This window comes from Myxine glutinosa, chromosome 9 (assembly GCF_964187855.1).
Source record: "Myxine glutinosa chromosome 9, kmMyxGlut1.1, whole genome shotgun sequence".
NCBI classification, from domain to species: Eukaryota; Metazoa; Chordata; class Myxini; order Myxiniformes; family Myxinidae; genus Myxine; species Myxine glutinosa.
The window spans coordinates 108,936,945-108,954,558 of NC_136269.1; the positions used below are offsets into that span (position 1 = coordinate 108,936,945).

The window sequence follows — 17,614 nt, forward strand, 5'->3', positions numbered from 1 at the left end:
ATGTGCGAGTACGTACCGTTCAGGACTACATGTCATAGTAAAATGTCACAGGAGTGGCTACGCGTCGCGGACGTCCGAGGTCTTATAGACGCCCCTCTGCGGTTTAAGTGGGCATCACTCCTGGGTTCAACTTTGATATACATTTTCACTACAGTGAATATAGGAAAGACGAAGGTGATGGCAAGTGGTGAAGCATGTGGTGAGGTGGAAAGAACTGGGAAGTGGCCATGTGCTGTGTGCAGGAAGGGTGTCGGAGTGAACTCCATTCAATGTACAATGTGCGCTGAGTGGGTTCATCAAAAATGTGGTGGTCTGAGAGGGTCATTAACCAGTGTGGCAGCTACATTCAAATGTAATGTGTGCACAGAGGGAGCTGCAGATGGAGGAAATGTTGAGTTGGATCTTGGAGACGGCGTGAAGCTGGAAGGTGTGAAAACATTTTGCTACCTCGGAGACATGCTGAATGGAGATGGTGGATCAGACTCGGCAACGGTTGCAAGAGTGAGATTTGCATGCAAGAGTGAGAAGAGGTTTCGGGAACTGAGTGGCGTGCTGATGAGGAGGGGAGTGTCGTTGAAGCTGATGGGAAAGGTGTCTGCTGCATGTGTGAGAAGTGTTATGATTTATGGGAGCAAGACATGGGTAATGAACGTAGAGCAGCAACGAAGGCTGGAAAGGGTGGAAATGCGAATGGTTCGGTGGATGTACGGTGTGTCATTGAGAGAGAGGAAGACAAATTATGAATTGCGAAAGATGATGGGAATAGAGCCTGTGATTGATGCTGTGAAGAGGAACAGGTTGAGATGGTTTGGTCATGTGTTGAGGAAGGATGAAAGTGACTGGTTGAGAAGAGTGATGGAAATGAATGTCGAAGGAAGTAGAGGACGGGGAAGACCGAGAAAGACTTGGCTAAAGATGGTGGAAGAAGAAATGCGGGCAAGGGGGTTAACAAGGAGAGATGCAGAAAATAGGGCAAAATGGAGAAGATTGTCATGGGAACCGCAAGGCTAACCGCCGCTATAGCAGGGAAAATGGCCTTAAAATGCATGTTGTTGTTGTTGTGTTGGTGTAGTCTTTGTAATTCTGCTCTTGAAGTCTTCTGTGAACTGTAGATTGTGATACTTTCACCCCTGCTCTCTGGAGGTTATTGCTGACGTGCCTGACAGATGTGTTATGGTTCTTCTTCACAACTCTGATGATTTTTCTGTCATCAACTGCAGTTGTTTTCCATGGCTGATGTGACCCTTGTCTATGCTATGTACACGAATAGTTTATTTTTCAAGATATTCCCAATTGTTGTGCCTAATTTTTGTTCCATTTGAATTATTCTGTTATTTCAGCTTACAAATTGCTTTCTTTTCTCTCAGACATTCTCTGGTCTTCATGTGCGTTTATGTTGGCGAGGATTTAATTAGGTCAACATAAATTGAAGTGGAAATAATTAAATGTCCCCTCTGTAGTTTTACAATGAAGCGTTTAATGCTCGGGAGGGGGAGTCTGGCTTTTACAAACAAAGAACATACCAAAGGTACCGAGGAACCAGGAGTACCAAAAATAGCAAAGGAACATCAAGTACATATAAATGACATAATTTAGCCAGAATCTCTCTCACTCGACACTCCAGGCGAGCCCATTTTATACTCCAGCACATGGCCGATTAAATCATCATTGAAGGCCAAAGGCAGATACAATGTTTTGGATAATGTTGAAGTATATTGGAGATTGTACCACATATACGATAGAGGAACATAGACTGTTTGGCGCCAAGGGTATCTTGACCTTTGTATGAAAGAAAATACACATATTCAGTTTTAAAGCCACCATTTATTAACTTTTTAAATTAACTTTTATTAATTATTCATTCATCATTTATTAACCAAAATACAATGAATAATTTGCCCCTTCTTCATTTAAATCCACATCCATTTAAAGTAGTAGTAGTACCACCTTGAGAGGCCATTTTTCCCCACAGAGCAGGGGTTGGCCTTTTTCAGGCACCGTGGTCCCCTTTTTGAAGCAATGTTTAACAGCCGGATGCCCTTCCTGCCGCCAACCCTGTTAGTCGCCTCTTGCGACACACAGGGAATTACCAGTGAACTGGTACTCAATTTGCCAACCTCGGAAGGATGACAGACCGAGTCAACCCCCCTGGCGTTAATTCAGCGATAGACCAGGATTCTAACCCAGGATCCTAGGATCCCAAGCCAGCACCCTAACCGCTAAGCCAACACCAGGCTTTCACATCCATTTAAAAATGGTATACTATTTCGTTAACATTCAAGATGGAACATATAAACTTCATATTAATAATAAAGCAAATGTCACCAGCAAGATGTTTGCATTTCACAATTCAGTACAAAGGTTGTGATTCCAGCTCCACACTTCTCCCACAACACTCCCCGCAGAGCTGGCCTTCACCCACCCCTTTGCCGGTGGCACGACTGTTTCAACATTTTAAACTGCTCTCAACACATGAACCCATTTCAACAAAACATAGCACAGCCTCTGTTCTTTGCTTTACGTTACTTCTTTTACATTAAAGTGTCTCTGTGTGTGTCTCTGTGTATGTCTCTGTGTATGCCTCTGTGTGTGTCTCTGTGTGTGTCTCTTTGTGTGTCTCTCTGTATTAAAAAAAAAAAAAAAACCACCTTTAGAGGCCATTTTTCCCCGCAAGCGGGGGTTGGCCTTTTTCGGGAACTGTGGTTGTTGTTGTTTTTCGGTCCCCTTTTTGAAGCAATGTTTTACGGCCGGATGCCCTTCCTGACGCCAACCCTTTTTGCCGCCTTTAACGACAAGCAGGGAATTACCAGTGAACTGGTACTCAATTAGCCGACCTCGGAAGGATGACAGGCTGAGTCAACCCCCCTGGCGTTAATTCAGCGATTGACCGGGATTCAAACCCAGGATCCTAGGATCCTAAGCCGGCACCCTAGCCGCTAGCCCAACACCAGGGTATTGGGCTAGCGGTGACAGGTGACAGGTGTCTCTCTGTATAAAAACCACCTTTAGAGGCCATTTTTCCCCGCAAGCGGGGGTTGGCCTTTTTCGGGAACTGTGGTTGTTGTTGTTTTTCGGTCCCCTTTTTGAAGCAATGTTTTACGGCCGGATGCCCTTCCTGACGCCAACCCTTTTTGCCGACTTTAACGACAAGCAGGGAATTACCAGTGAACTGGTACTCAATTTGCCGACCTCGGAAGGATGACAGGCTGAGTCAACCCCCCTGGCGTTAATTCAGCGATTGACCGGGATTCGAACCCAGGATCCTAGGATCCTAAGCCGGCACCCTAGCCGCTAGCCCAACACCAGGGTCTCTCTGTATAAAAAAAACCAAAAAAAAAACCACCTTTAGAGGCCATTTTTCCCCGCAAGCGGGGGTTGGCCTTTTTCGGGAACTGTGGTTGTTGTTGTTTTTCTGTCCCCTTTTTGAAGCAATGTTTTATGGCCGGATGCCCTTCCTGACGCCAACCCTTTTTGCCGCCTTTAACGACAAGCAGGGAATTACCAGTGAACTGGTACTCAATTTGCCGACCTCGGAAGGATGACAGACTGAGTCAACCCAACCCTTTTTTCAATTCAATTTTTTCAGTCAATTTTGAGTCAGGCTGAGTCTCTGTATGTTAGTTTAAAATTCTTCCACAATGTTTACTGACTCCCAAGGCAAAAGCAAAGGCTAAAACCAAGACAAGACGTCCACAGCTCTTTTATATATGAACAATCAATCCAATACTGGCTTCCAAGTGCTGCCCTCTGAATCGATCCAATAAGAAACCCCCGAGCAACAAGAAACACCTGTCAGTCATTTGTTCCAATACTTATGCGTACCTAAAATGGGGGGAGTCGGCATAAAAAGTGCAATTGTTCTACAATGGTAAGATATATATGCATTAGAAATACCAAGAAATAAAAGCTGCCCTTCTGTATTCTTGCCTCATATTCATCTATTGATCTCAAATCCAAATTTCTTGATTATATAGCAATAAATATAACAAATTTGACTTCACTGTTCCAATACTTATGGAGGGCACTGTATTACAGAAACTATTGGAGAGGTTATGTTGTGTTGGTTGGGGCACGTGATGAGAAGTAAAGATCAAGATTCAAACTAATCAAGAAAGTATGGAATGAGGGGATTAGATGCAATGTATCATCAAGAAGAAAAAAATTGTGGTGAACGGATATAGAAGAAAAGGATTTGAAGAACGAGTGATTGAGAGAAGATGATACAGAAGTTGGAGGAAAATGGAGAAGGTAGATCCGAATGGGTGACCCCTAACTGTTGGGGTTAAGGCGGTTAAGGAGAGGTTTATATGGAGGATCCAGAAAAAATTCATTGAACAGGTATTAATTGAAGATTAAATAACTTTACTGTTTTTATCCTGAATTCAAATTAAATGAGTATGGTTTTGCAACATTTTGATTCTCTTCCAACACACAAATCCAGAGCCAATACCTTAAGTCAACGATGACGACGTTCATTTTTGAGGATTGAGACACAAAGAACTATGCACAGTTTACAACAAAACTTGTTTCATAACTGGAGCATGTTGTTCTCATTTGTGGAGGGATTGAAAGGTAGTCTTACAGAAGTAGTGTTGATATCTCAGGTGAGGAATTTTCCTTCCCTGGGCCTATCCCACAACCTGCGACTCTTACATTGCAACTGAAACTAGAACGGCACTCGGTGGAGCACATACCTCCACCAGGCTGGCCAGTTTCCTTTTTGTATCTCACCGATTGTTCTTTTCACCTACCCAACTCATCCACCAAGTTTTGTCCGAATCCATCCACAACTTCTTGAGATATTGTGCTATAAGGTCTCCCCATGTCCAAATGGTGAAGAATCACCTAAAAAATTCTCGGATCTGGATCTTCACAAAAAATGGAATCGATTCTTCCTTGTCGCATACCCAACCTGTGCATCAAGTTTCATCCTAATCCGTCTGAAACTTTTTGAGATATTGTGCTATACTGTATATAGTTTTATTAATAAAAAATGAATGATAACAAACAAACTAATAATTTTATTTTAATAATATTAACAAACAGCATTTTTCAGACCTTCTTTTGTTCATCCTCTAACCTTATTTGTCAACACGTTACTATTTTATTTTCTGCTCATTTCCCCATCAGGTGTTAGATGTGAAAGCACGTGAGGCAAGGGTCACTTGGACTCCCCCGCTGCCAATGAATCCTGAATCAAGTGATGGCCCCGTGGAAGTTGATGCAAAATGTGCATCAGTCCCAACCTTGCACTGTTATGAGCTTTCATTGGGTGTTAGTACTCGTGACAGCAGATACAAGATTGTGTATAGGTAGGTAAATCTGAAACGTATATGAGTTAGCCTCTGAAATTTGGGTTATTTTGTTTGGTGGTTGCATCTGCAGATACAAATGCTGGGATCCCAGGTTAAAAGGCCCATCTACTTTGATTTGTCCATTGCCCTTTAATGTACTTGTAATTGTAATTGATGTAAACGTATGCTGTCTTGTACTCTCCTGTGCATGCATGTTTGCGTGTTAGTTTGTGTGATCACAAAAATTTCAAACAGTGCAACCCATGTTCATCAAATACTGTGGGCTCTCTCTCTCTCTCTCCCCCTCTCCCTCTCCCCCCCCCCTCTCCCACTCTTCCCGTCTCCCCCTCTCCTCCTCTCTCCCTCTCTCCCTCTCTCCCTCTCTCCCTCTCTCCCTCTCTCCCTCTCCCGGCATCTCTCTCTCCCGGCATCTCTCTCTCCCGGCATCTCTCTCTCCCGGCATCTCTCTCTCCCGGCATCTCTCTCTCCCGGCATCTCTCTCTCCCGGCATCTCTCTCTCCCGGCATCTCTCTCTCCCGGCATCTCTCTCTCCCGGCATCTCTCTCTCCCGGCATCTCTCTCTCCCGGCATCTCTCTCTCCCGGCATCTCTCTCTCCCGGCATCTCCCTCTCCCGGCATCTCTCTCTCCCGGCATCTCTCTCTCCCGGCATCTCTCTCTCCCGGCATCTCTCTCTCCCGGCATCTCTCTCTCCCGGCATCTCTCTCTCCCGGCATCTCTCTCTCCCGGCATCTCTCTCTCCCGGCATCTCTCTCTCCCGGCATCTCTCTCTCCCGGCATCTCTCTCTCCCGGCATCTCTCTCTCCCGGCATCTCTCTCTCCCGGCATCTCTCTCTCCCGGCATCTCTCTCTCCCGGCATCTCTCTCTCCCGGCATCTCTCTCTCCCGGCATCTCTCTCTCCCGGCATCTCTCTCTCCCGGCATCTCTCTCTCCCGGCATCTCTCTCTCCCGGCATCTCTCTCTCCCGGCATCTCTCTCTCCCGGCATCTCTCTCTCCCGGCATCTCTCTCCCGGCATCTCTCTCCCGGCATCTATCTCTCCCGGCATCTATCTCTCCCGGCATCTCTCTCTCCCTGCATCTCTCTCTCCCGGCATCTCTCTCTCCCTGCATCTCTCTCTCCCGGCATCTCTCTCTCCCGGCATCTCTCTCTCCCGGCATCTCTCTCTCCCGGCATCTCTCTCTCCCGGCATCTCTCTCTCCCGGCATCTCTCTCTCCCGGCATCTCTCTCTCCCGGCATCTCTCTCTCCCGGCATCTCTCTCTCCCGGCATCTCTCTCACCCGGCATCTCTCTCACCCGGCATCTCTCTCACCCGGCATCTCTCTCACCCCGCATCTCTCTCACCCGGCATCTCTCTCACCCGGCATCTCTCTCACCCGGCATCTCTCTCACCCGGCATCTCTCTCACCCGGCATCTCTCTCACCCGGCATCTCTCTCACCCGGCATCTCTCTCACCCGGCATCTCTCTCACCCGGCATCTCTCTCACCCGGCATCTCTCTCACCCGGCATCTCTCTCACCCGGCATCTCTCTCACCCGGCATCTCTCGCACCCGGCATCTCTCTCACCCGGCATCTCTCTCACCCGGCATCTCTCGCACCCGGCATCTCTCTCACCCGGCATCTCTCTCACCCGGCATCTCTCGCACCCGGCATCTCTCGCACCCGGCATCTCTCTCACCCGGCATCTCTCTCTCCTTCTCACCCCTCTCTCCTTCTCACCCAGCATCTCTATCTCTCTCTCTATCCTCATTCTTCCATCTCTGTCTCTCTCTTGTTCTGTCTATCTGTCTCCCTCTCTGTCTATCTGTCTCCCTCTCTGTCTATCTGTCTCCCTCTCTGTCTATCTGTCACCCTCTCTGTCTAACTGTCTCCCTCTCTGTCTATCTGTCTCGTGTGTGTGTGTGTGTGTGTGTGTGTGTGTATGTGTGTGTGTATGTGTATGTGTATGTGCGCGCGCGCGCGCTTGTCACGGCAGATGGAGACTTGTTTTTATCAGTAATACTTTATGTTGTTTTTTTTAGTTTATTCTTTTTTGGTCCTTCCATTATCAACTTCATTTTGCTTTTTACACAGGGGAGAAGATCTAAAGTTTGATTTGAAAGATCTTAAACCAGCCACTGACTACCATATCAGGTTTGCATCAGTTATGAAACACATTTTCACCTTTTCCTTTTCTCTTTCCAATTGATGTTTGATATTGCTAATATTGTTTCATACTGATAGTAATTCATATTGATAGTAATAAAGAAAAAATTAATGAAGAAGAAATAGTATTGCTTCATCTTCAAACTTCATTTTTGTTGGATTTCATGAAATTCTCTCCCGAGAATCATGATTTCTGGATATTATAGATAGGTGGAACCACCTTTAGAGGCCATTTTTCCCCGCAGAGTGGGGGTTGGCCTTTTTGGGGCACCGTGGTTGCCTTTTTTTGAAGGAATGTTTTACGACCGGATGCCCTCCTTGCCACCAACCCTGTTGGTCGCCTCTTGCAATACACAGGGAATTACCAGTGAAACTGGTACTCAATTTACCGACCTCGGAAGGATGACAGGCTGAGTCAAACCCCCTGGCGTTAATTCAGTGATCGGCCGCGATTCAAACCCAGGATCCTAGGATCCCAAGCCGGCATCCTAACCGCTAAGCCAACACCAGGTGTTATATTATAAATAGGTGGTGCTCAGAAATCTCCTGCGTTTGAAGTTTTGCTTGTGAGACTTGATAGTATTTGATGTCTTGTTTGAGTGATGCACTGGCAATTTCATTTGTAATGCTGCATTTGCATTTTTTTTTTTTTTTGGTATACAAGATCGAGGCTCGTGAAAGAGCGAACATTAATCGCACATAAACACAAACAGACACATAAAACAAATAACATCGGGAGCGGTAGACAAGATGGGGAGAGAGGGGGAAGGACACAAACACAACAGTTGAGAGCAGGGACCGAGAGACATGGAGACATCGAGAGATCTGTGGGAGGGAGAGGGCTTTGGCGGGGAGGCATGGGAAGGGGGGAGGGGGGGGTGGGAGAGGTATAAAACATATGGACACTGCCAGGACTTCCAGGAAAGAAGTTGGAATTTCAAACAAGGTGGATCTGGGGTGAATTAGTGGGGGTAGAAAAGATCAAGGTTTTGGATGGGGGAAGATAAGAGATGGTGGTGAACAGCTGTTTTAAAGACCTGGAGGGAGGAGTGGGATTGAAGGGAGTGTGGGAGTTTGTTCCAGAGGCGGGAGAAAAGAGGAATGAAAGAGTGAAGGTGAGCAGAGAGCCGAGATTTTGGCAGTTTAACCATCAGAGGGTTGCTGGCAGACTAAAGTATAAACCAAACTACAGCTAAAATAGCTCTAAAGTAGTAAAGTGCCCAAATTTGACTTTCAACAATGGTGTGCCATTAAAATAAAAAAAAATAAAAAAAATGTATAGGTGTGATGCAACATATATAACAGAAGACTGCAAAGAAAGAGGTAGCAAAGGCGCAGGAGGCATGTAGGAAAATGTTTGGAGAGTGCTTAGATTCGGAAGAGGGTCAGAGAGCGGTATTCAGGATTGCAAAGCAGATAGCGAAAGAGAGGTGTGATGTGATGGGGGTGAGTTGCTTGAAGGATGAAGTGGGACAAATCGTTGTGGACCCAGATGGAATTAAAGGAAGATGGAAAAGATATATGGAAAAGCTATATGGAAATGCTGTTGAATACAGAGAATGAATGGGATGGCAACATAGAGAGTGACCCAGTTTTAGGACCGGCAGAGAAGATAACTGTGAAGGAAGTTGAGGAAGCGATAAAAGCAATGAAGAGTAGAACAGCGGGAGGGCCGACGGGAGTTGTGGGAGATATGTTGAAGGCAGCAGGAAGTTGGGGTGTGAAGAGAATGACAGAGATCTGTAATCTGGTGGTGAAAGAAGGCCGCATTCCAGTGGATTGGGAACTGAGTACCCTCGTCCCTCTATACAAGGGCAAAGGTGACCCTCTGGAGTATGGCTCGCACCGAGCGATAAAGTTATTGGAGCATGGAATGAAGGTATCAGAAAGGGTGTTGGAGAGGAGGATAAGGAAGAAGGTGAAGATCGACGAAATGCAGTTTGGATTTATGCCAGGAAGAGGAACGACAGACACGCTCTTTATTGTGAGGCAGTTGCAGGAGAAGTACATGGAGAAGAGGAAGAAGTTGTTTCTTGGGTTTGTTGATCTGGTGAAAGCATTCGATAGGGTTCCACGCGAAGTATTGACATGGGCATTGAGGAAGTTAGGAGTGGAGGAATGGTTGATCAGAGTAGTGATGGCAATGTACAAAAGGGCGTGCACAGCTGTAAGGACGAAGGACGGGAAGAGTGGTGAGTTTGAGGTGAAGGTGGGAGTGCATCAGGGGTTGGTACTAAGTCCACTACTATTTGTAGCTGTGATGGAGGTGCTGGCTCAGAACGTAAAGGATGGTGTACCGTGGGAGTTGTATGCAGCTGATCTGGTGTTGATTGCGGAAAGTATGGATGGACTGAAGGAAAAGATGAACAAGTGGAAGGAATGTATGGAGACAAAAGGTCTGAAGGTGAATATCGGAAAGATGAAGGTGATGGCAAGTGGTAAAGCATGTGGTGAGGTGGAAAGAACTGGGAAGTGGCCATGTGCTGTGTGCAGGAAGGGTGTCGGAGTGAACTCCATTCAATGTGCAATGTGCGCTGAGTGGGTTCATCAAAAATGTAGTTGTCTGAGAGGGTCATTAATCAGTGTGGCAGCTACATTCAAATGTAAGGTGTGCACAGAGGGAGCTGCAGATGGAGGAAATGTTGAGTTGGATCTTGGAGACGGCGTGAAGCTGGAAGGTGTGAAAACATTTTGCTTCCTCCGAGACATGGTGAATGGAGAAGGTGGATCAGACTCGGCAACGGTTGCTGGAGTGAGATGTGCATGGAAGAAGTTTCAGGAACAGAGTGGCGTGCTGATGAGGAGGGGAGTGTCGTTGAAGCTGAAGGGAAAGGTGTATGCTGCATGTGTGAGAAGTGTTGTGATTTATTGGAGCGAGACATGGGTAATGAACGTGGAGCAGCAACGAAGGTTGGAAAGGGTGGAAATGCGAATGGTTCGATGGATGTGTGGAGTATCGTTGAGAGAGAGGAAGACAAATGATGAATTGCGAAAGATGATGGGAATAGAGCCTGTGATGGATGCTGTGAAGAGGAACAGGTTGAGATGGTTTGGTTATGTGTTGAGGAAGGATGAAAGTGACTGGTTGAGAAGAGTGATGGCAATGAATGTAGAAGGAAGTAGAGGACGGGGAAGACTGAGAAAGACTTGGCTAAAGATGGTGGAAGATGAAATGCGGGCAAGGGTGTTAACAAGGAGAGATGCAAAAAATAGGGCAAAATGGAGAAGATTGTCATGGGGACCGCAAGGCTAACCCCCGCTCTAGCAGGGAAAATGGCCTTAAAATGCATGTTGTTGTTGTTGTGGTCGGTGCTTCCTCAACTTTCCCATTGCATATCTTCCTCTGTATTCAGCACCTGTTCCTGTCTCACCTCAGTATCTACAAAACCATAATTTGTAGAAATATCAAAATCACAAAATTGGGTTTTAATATTGGGTTTATCCCAAAGTCAGTCACACGTATTACTATCACATATCACCTTTGGGCGTGTTGGCTTTAAAAAAAATTCTTGATTTTTCTCATAGGGTCTGTGCAGTGTGTGACAGTCTCAGAGGTGTCAATTCAGACCCCACATCCTTCACAACTCTACATGATATACCTGACACTCCTCTGCCCCCAAAACTGTCCAACCGTACCAAGTCTTCTCTGCTACTACAGTGGAAGGTGTGACTGTGTGTTCATCTGGCTGTCTAATTGGGTTTTTATTTTTCTAATGTCTTTTCTAATTTTTCTAATGTCTAAAACAACAACATTTATTAATTTTGCATCCCTTTTTTGAGCCTGCATTTATGGTGTTCCCATCCTCCTCCTCACACTAGGCACCTTCAGAGAACGGCTCCAAAATAACTGCCTATTTGCTGGAGTGGGATGAGGTAGGTAAAAGCAATGCTTGAGTAAACACGTTGAGAATTATTTTTTTGAACACATTTGAATGCCATTTTGTGCAAATATAATTACTCTTGGTCATGTTTTTCAACCTTTCACGCTTTCATTTTGAGAATGTTTATTGTTTTCCAGCTTCACTGTTTTTGCTTCTTCATTTAAATATTTTCGCTTGGTCTTGAGCATTAAGGAGAAATGCGTCATTTTACAGTTTATTGGTAGTATAAATTAGGGTCTGTGTTTGTGGTTTTTATAACGTTTTTCTGTTCATGTAGAAGGCACAATTATTTATTTGATTTAGGTATTAATTTGCGAAGCAATAATAAAAAATTATAGGTAAATCTAAAATGTGCAGCATTTTGATTGATGCAGAAATCGAAAATGAATGCTAATGGTGTATAACATTTCTGAAAAATAAAGGAGTAAATTGAGAACAAATGAAGCAATTACAAGGAAATACAATAAGTCCTCGTTTATTGCAATTTTGCATATCACAGTTTTGATTTATCACAATTCAATTTCTATGGCCAAAATATTCGAGTTTCGCAACGTGTTTCACTTTTTTGCAATGCTGACGTAAGATAAAAAAATCAAACCACGCGTGTGGATTACTGCCAGCTGAGCAGCAGCCAACGAGAACCATCCAGGATGCGCAGAAGCGTGTTTTCATTCCATTGCGCATGTATGCCTCTGCACTCGCTTGGTGGAAGACGATAAGTCTGTGAACGGGAGTTTTTTTTTTTGTTTGTTTTGTTTTTTTTGTATACTGAATCGAGGCTCGTGAAAGAGCTAAAGTGGCCTTTGTGTTAATCCTTAAGTGTGTACAGCGGTACGTATGCAATTTTCATTCCGTCTTTCTTTAGAAACCGCCAAAACCACATATACTGCAGGTTGTATTTTTGCTACCCAATACGACCTTACCTGTACTGCCGATGGACTTGGGAGTTATTGATACATTTAAAGCCTATGACTTGAGGTGTACCATGAGGCATTTTATAGGCATATATATATATATATATATATTTGATTAAGGAAGCACACTAACCCTATGACATGACACTGACGTCATGCACATAAATTATACGAACACATCACCTCCAACCTAGGAGGCATCCGCATGGTACTCAAGTCTTTGCAGACTGAGATTAAAGCTCTATGGTCACAAATAGACAAAGGCAGAGATGTCGATCTAGATTTCGCCCTTGTTATAGGCTCATCAGGACAACACACTGCAAATTGTTTATTTGTGACCAATCTAAGCCATTAATATACACAGGTTGAACCCCCTAAATTGACTGGGAAGCAAGGCACAGATTGAGTCTCACCCCAGCAATTGCTGCACAACCTGTTAGCAACAGGTGCAGCCTGCCACGCTGACACATTGTCTCTGACGTGTATACATATATATAGATATATATATATATATATATATATATATATATAGATATATATATATATATATATATAAATATGTATATATATATGTATATATATATATATATATATATATATATATACAGTGGAACCTCTAAATCCGAATTTAATTCGTTCCAGCGGAAGTTCGGATTGGGAAAAGTTCGGAATTAGAAACTATTTTCCTCATTAGAAATAATGGAAAGTGAATTAATCCGTTCCTGAACCCCAAAAATCCATTATCAAGACACTGTTAACTGCAAATACACATGATTCAAGGTAAAATAAGATGAGTAAATGCCCTAAATATCAAATAATAATAATAATAATAATAACAAGAAATAAATGTACTAACATGAAAATAACTGCATTTACCTTAGTGGAGAGTTCTGATGGTGCATGTGGAAGCTGGAGAGGAGGAAGGAGGGAGAGGGTTTTATTGCTTGGAAGGTGAGGCACCTTCCAAGCTAACATCAGATGACTGTGCTTCTGGTGTTTGCTCTCTTTGTCTCTTAACACCACTTGTAGAGGGTTGGGGCTCACTAGGCTTGCTTTCTTTAGAGAACCACCTCTCCAAAGTTGCCTGGTGTTGGCGACTTTTCTTAATTTTTCTGAAGTGGTCAATCACATTGTCACCGAACAAGTTAATGCTCCTGTTAACCACTGCTTTATTAGGGTGCCACCTTTCAACAATGGCCTGTGTTTTAGACCAATGGAAGCACAGTTCTTTAATTTCAGCACTGGAAATGTTACCACTAGCTCCCTCTTCCTCCTCTGAATAAATTTCCACTGCCACTTCTTCTTGCTGCATCTTGTGGAGGTGCTGAAGTTCTTCTGTGGTGAGTTCCTTGTTGTGATCCTCCACTAACTCCTCCACATCCTCTTCACTCACCTCCAAGCCCATGGACTGACCCAATGCTACAATAGCAGGCACAAAAGGTTCTTCAAAGCCTTCAAAATGTCGACGCTCGCGGCGGGAAATATGAACGACGCTAACGCTATGTTGGCGGTTCGGTTTTCGAAATACATTCGGAATTAGGGACAAAATTTTCTCGAATTTACGGTTCGGAATTAGAGTAGTTCGAGATGAGGGGCGTTCGGAATTAGGGGTCACTACTGTATATATATATATATTGTTACAGACGTGGCTTGGATGTTATTTACCGAGCGGTTTTATGGTATGACCACGTCTGCACAAGTTACCCGATTGTGCCCGAACGTTGACTAGTCGCGCGATGCTGGCTCAATAAGAAAAAAAAGACACCCGGCTGGATTACAATAACACAATACGACACCAAGGTTTCAATTCTCAAGACCTCCGGAGGAGATTATATTCGTACGGAAAGGTTAGATTACAAGGACGAGAGGTACATCATAGGAAGACAGGCACTTAGACACAATCTTATATTATTCCCAACAGACGACAGATAAACGGGACAAAGCTGACTCACACGGGGGTTGATGGCAGGAAAGCGGTTGTCGATGGCTCCAGGTGCACCTGTGCTCAAAGGTTAGAATCGACCCGGTCCGGTCCAGAGATGCGGGAGGTTTCACAGCGCTCGGAGGGGACGTTCTTTCACAGGCGGGCCTTTCTCTCTCAGCGCTCGCAGGTCCTTCTTTCTCCAGCTCGGGGCGCATCTGACTCACATCCGGCGCGGGGCCGCGTATATCCGGCGGGGAGTGACACGCCCTCGGCTCGTTAGCTCCGCCCCAGATGGAATCGGCACGTTGCTTCTCATTGGGTGCGTGGGGGGGTTACTGGCTCCGCCCCTGACGAGGAGCTGACAGCCAGCCCCTTCGGGGTAACGCCGTGGAGCGCATGGTCATGGCGGGTAACCGAGCCGGTGTGAGGACGCACACTCCCCGCCCCTCTGTTGTTGTAGTCGTAGTTGTAGTTGTAATTGTTGTTGTAGTTGTTGTTATTGTTGTTGTTTGGGGAAGAAGATGGGAGGAGGTATGGGAAAGGTCCTAAACTCACTACTGATGCCATATAATCACATTCTGGTGCAACGAAGAGTCATAATTAATGGAAACGAGGCCTTAACTGACATAGATTAAGAATAACTAGGAAGATGTCCGAAAGTTGTCTACGTGTGGTGCGGTGGACCTGGGCACGACATTTAATGGGGGAATAAGGGGAAGGTCGGCTCTACTGATTGTTATTTACATGCAATGGGACTAGGGAATGGGGGATTGGGGAAAGTTGGGGAGTATTGGAGAAAATAGGGGAATATTTACAAGCGGATATGGAGGCCAAATTCCATATTCGCAACATTGCACCCTTCTCTACCCTCGGGGCGTCCCGACCCGATAAATTTTTACCTACTTTAGTGTGGCACGCAATGTAGTTCCCTCTACTATTAACTCTACCCTGAGTGCGACAGTTTTACAGATATTCACAAATGAGTAAATATGTCCCCCTGCGACGTTGCACCCTTCTCCTCACAGAAACACACCCACAGGATAACCGAATCCGGAAAGAATTCTCAAACTAAACATACAGCCGGTAGGGAGCATTATTTACAAGATTACGCTGATATCTACACTACGATCCAGGACCTGTTTTTGGAGGAACACATGCAGATGTTATGCATAGAGAGAGCGCGCTTGCCAGCATCGATACACCAACCCACGAGTGCTCTGTGGCCGACGGCCTTTAATAACGTGCAGAGCACCCTTCCCGAGCATCAACAGCACCACCCCACCACCAATCGGTGCAGTCACCATTGTTCATTGGAATAAAAATAAATTCGACAACCCCTAACCCTGCAGGTGTCTCTTGCTCTTCTTGTGGTGCACTTGGTGGTGTTAACTATTAGTGGTTCACCTGTATGGCATAGGTGCCACGTTGATCCATAGGTCCATCCCCGGGTGGTGCTTGGCCGCAAACGAACTGCGGTCCATTGTGGGTGGCCACAAACATTGCGGTCCATATGGTGTATCGATCCCGGCAGCAAACAGCGAAAGTGCAGGCCCACAACTGCGCAGCCAGCACCTCTCTCTCCTCTCTCTCTACCCCAAAGCCAGATCCTCGGAGGTGGGAGACAAAAGAAGAAACAAGTGAGTAAGGTGGTAAGGGCGCAAAAGTGCACGCAATGTAAGGCGATGCACACTGGGGGCACATGGGAACCAGGCGAGACAGGTACGTTCCTATCGTACGCCCCCCCCCCCCCCCCACCAGGTAACCTACATGGCGCCTCCCTTACCCCTTACTGTATCCACAAAACACAACACTACCCATAAACATCTACTTTACAAATCAACAAACATCCCTACTGTCTTCCCCGTTCCTCCCATATACCAAATTCGTCTTCTCTCCCTCCTAACCAATCAAATTTGCCATTTTCAACTCTCATCAAAATTTGCCATCTCCAACTCAACATCATAATTTGCCATTACCAATTCATCATCAGTCCCTCCTAGGGAGGGAGAGATGGAATCACCCCAATGTCTCATCCACGTCGTGATGCGTCTCACAAATCCACACAGCGATTCATCTCCTGCAACAAAACAAAGAAAACACAGGTGTGGAGTCATCATCATCACCACAGGTAAGTGGCTGCGTATGGTGCGACAGGTTCATCAATCCTAACTATTTCCTAAATGACTTTAACAACTTTACACTACCCGGGGTCTTTCTCCGGCCAAACCATTGGCCCTCTTACACTATGGGTTCTAAAAACCAATTCCCATTGGCCAAACTGTGGTGCTCTTCAATTTGGGGTCTCACTCCCCCGATTCATCTCCCGGTGCCCTCGCACAATTTCTGGGCTGTGGCGTGTACCTCTCCCAGTGGGTCTACCCACCTGCACACCTCCACCACTGCAGTTGCCTCCGAGCTTACCTGCTCCTTACCCTAACCTAACTAACTGGGGCAGGCCCTCTGGCGCTCTCCCCACTCGGTGCCCTCTCTGGCACTGGGCTACCCGATCCACACCCGGGATCCTCAGGCACCCACTCACAACTACCGGCTCCCAGAGCCCACCTGCGGCCTCACCTGGCCGACATCCTCACAGTGGTGGAGTGCCCAACCAACTACACACACTAACAGGCTACACGCCCAGCCATTTCCACAACACTAATGCACCCATCCACAACACCATTCTGCAACCGCACCACAAATGCCAATATCCAACCACAATTTACCTGTACCCTCTACCTAACACTTACACTACCCGCCCCGGGTACTCGTGAAAGGGGTCCACTCTTCCCCCATCCACACCTTCGCACCATGCACACCACTCCGTACCACTTACTCCAACTCTCTCCACACACCTGTACCTGCACACCTGTGCTCTCACACCTGGTGCCACCTGCACCCTTCTCTCCCCAAGCGCATTCGCGCTGATCCACAACACTCACTACTCATACACTGCTCCACACACCTGTCCAGTTGCACACCTGTGCAATCACACCTGTTCAATTCTCACACACACACGGCATCATCTCAGCTAACTACTCCCTTCTGAAACTTGCGCTTCCCAGTCGTCCCTTTAAACTATTGCGCTCCCTCGTCATTATCATCCACACTAATCTACCTGCGTCCCCACTACAGGTATCAGTCACTAACTAATCTTAACGTTACCTACTGTCATCTTCGCTAGATCCCTATCAATATAACCTAACCCACCCGGGCTAGTTTTCACTGCCATACACCCCATAAGCTATTGCGCATTTGCCCCCATATGGGAAGGATGGTGGATTTGCCATCCCACCACATCGGGGGTCTCTCACTACCAATTTCGCACATCAAATTTCAACAAATTAAAAATTTGCCAATCACTGCCCATCATCTGCCAATCACTACTGCCAATCCTTTGCCAATCATCAAATTTTGTTTTTCTCTAATTTTGGGTC

General features: G+C 45.8%; 1 protein-coding gene across 3 annotated transcripts in view; it reads left to right on the forward strand.

The window, feature by feature from the left end:
- FNDC3A (fibronectin type III domain containing 3A) overlaps positions 1-17,614 on the forward strand; it is a 440,266-nt gene that overhangs the window by 341,471 nt on the left and 81,181 nt on the right. For all 3 annotated transcript variants that reach the window (XM_068128578.2, XM_068128579.2, XM_068128580.2), the window contains 4 exons: positions 5,131-5,312; positions 7,390-7,449; positions 10,987-11,125; positions 11,281-11,334. In XM_068128578.2, the coding sequence (XP_067984679.2) occupies positions 5,131-5,312; positions 7,390-7,449; positions 10,987-11,125; positions 11,281-11,334 (435 nt within the window). The remainder of the gene's footprint in view (positions 1-5,130; positions 5,313-7,389; positions 7,450-10,986; positions 11,126-11,280; positions 11,335-17,614) is intronic.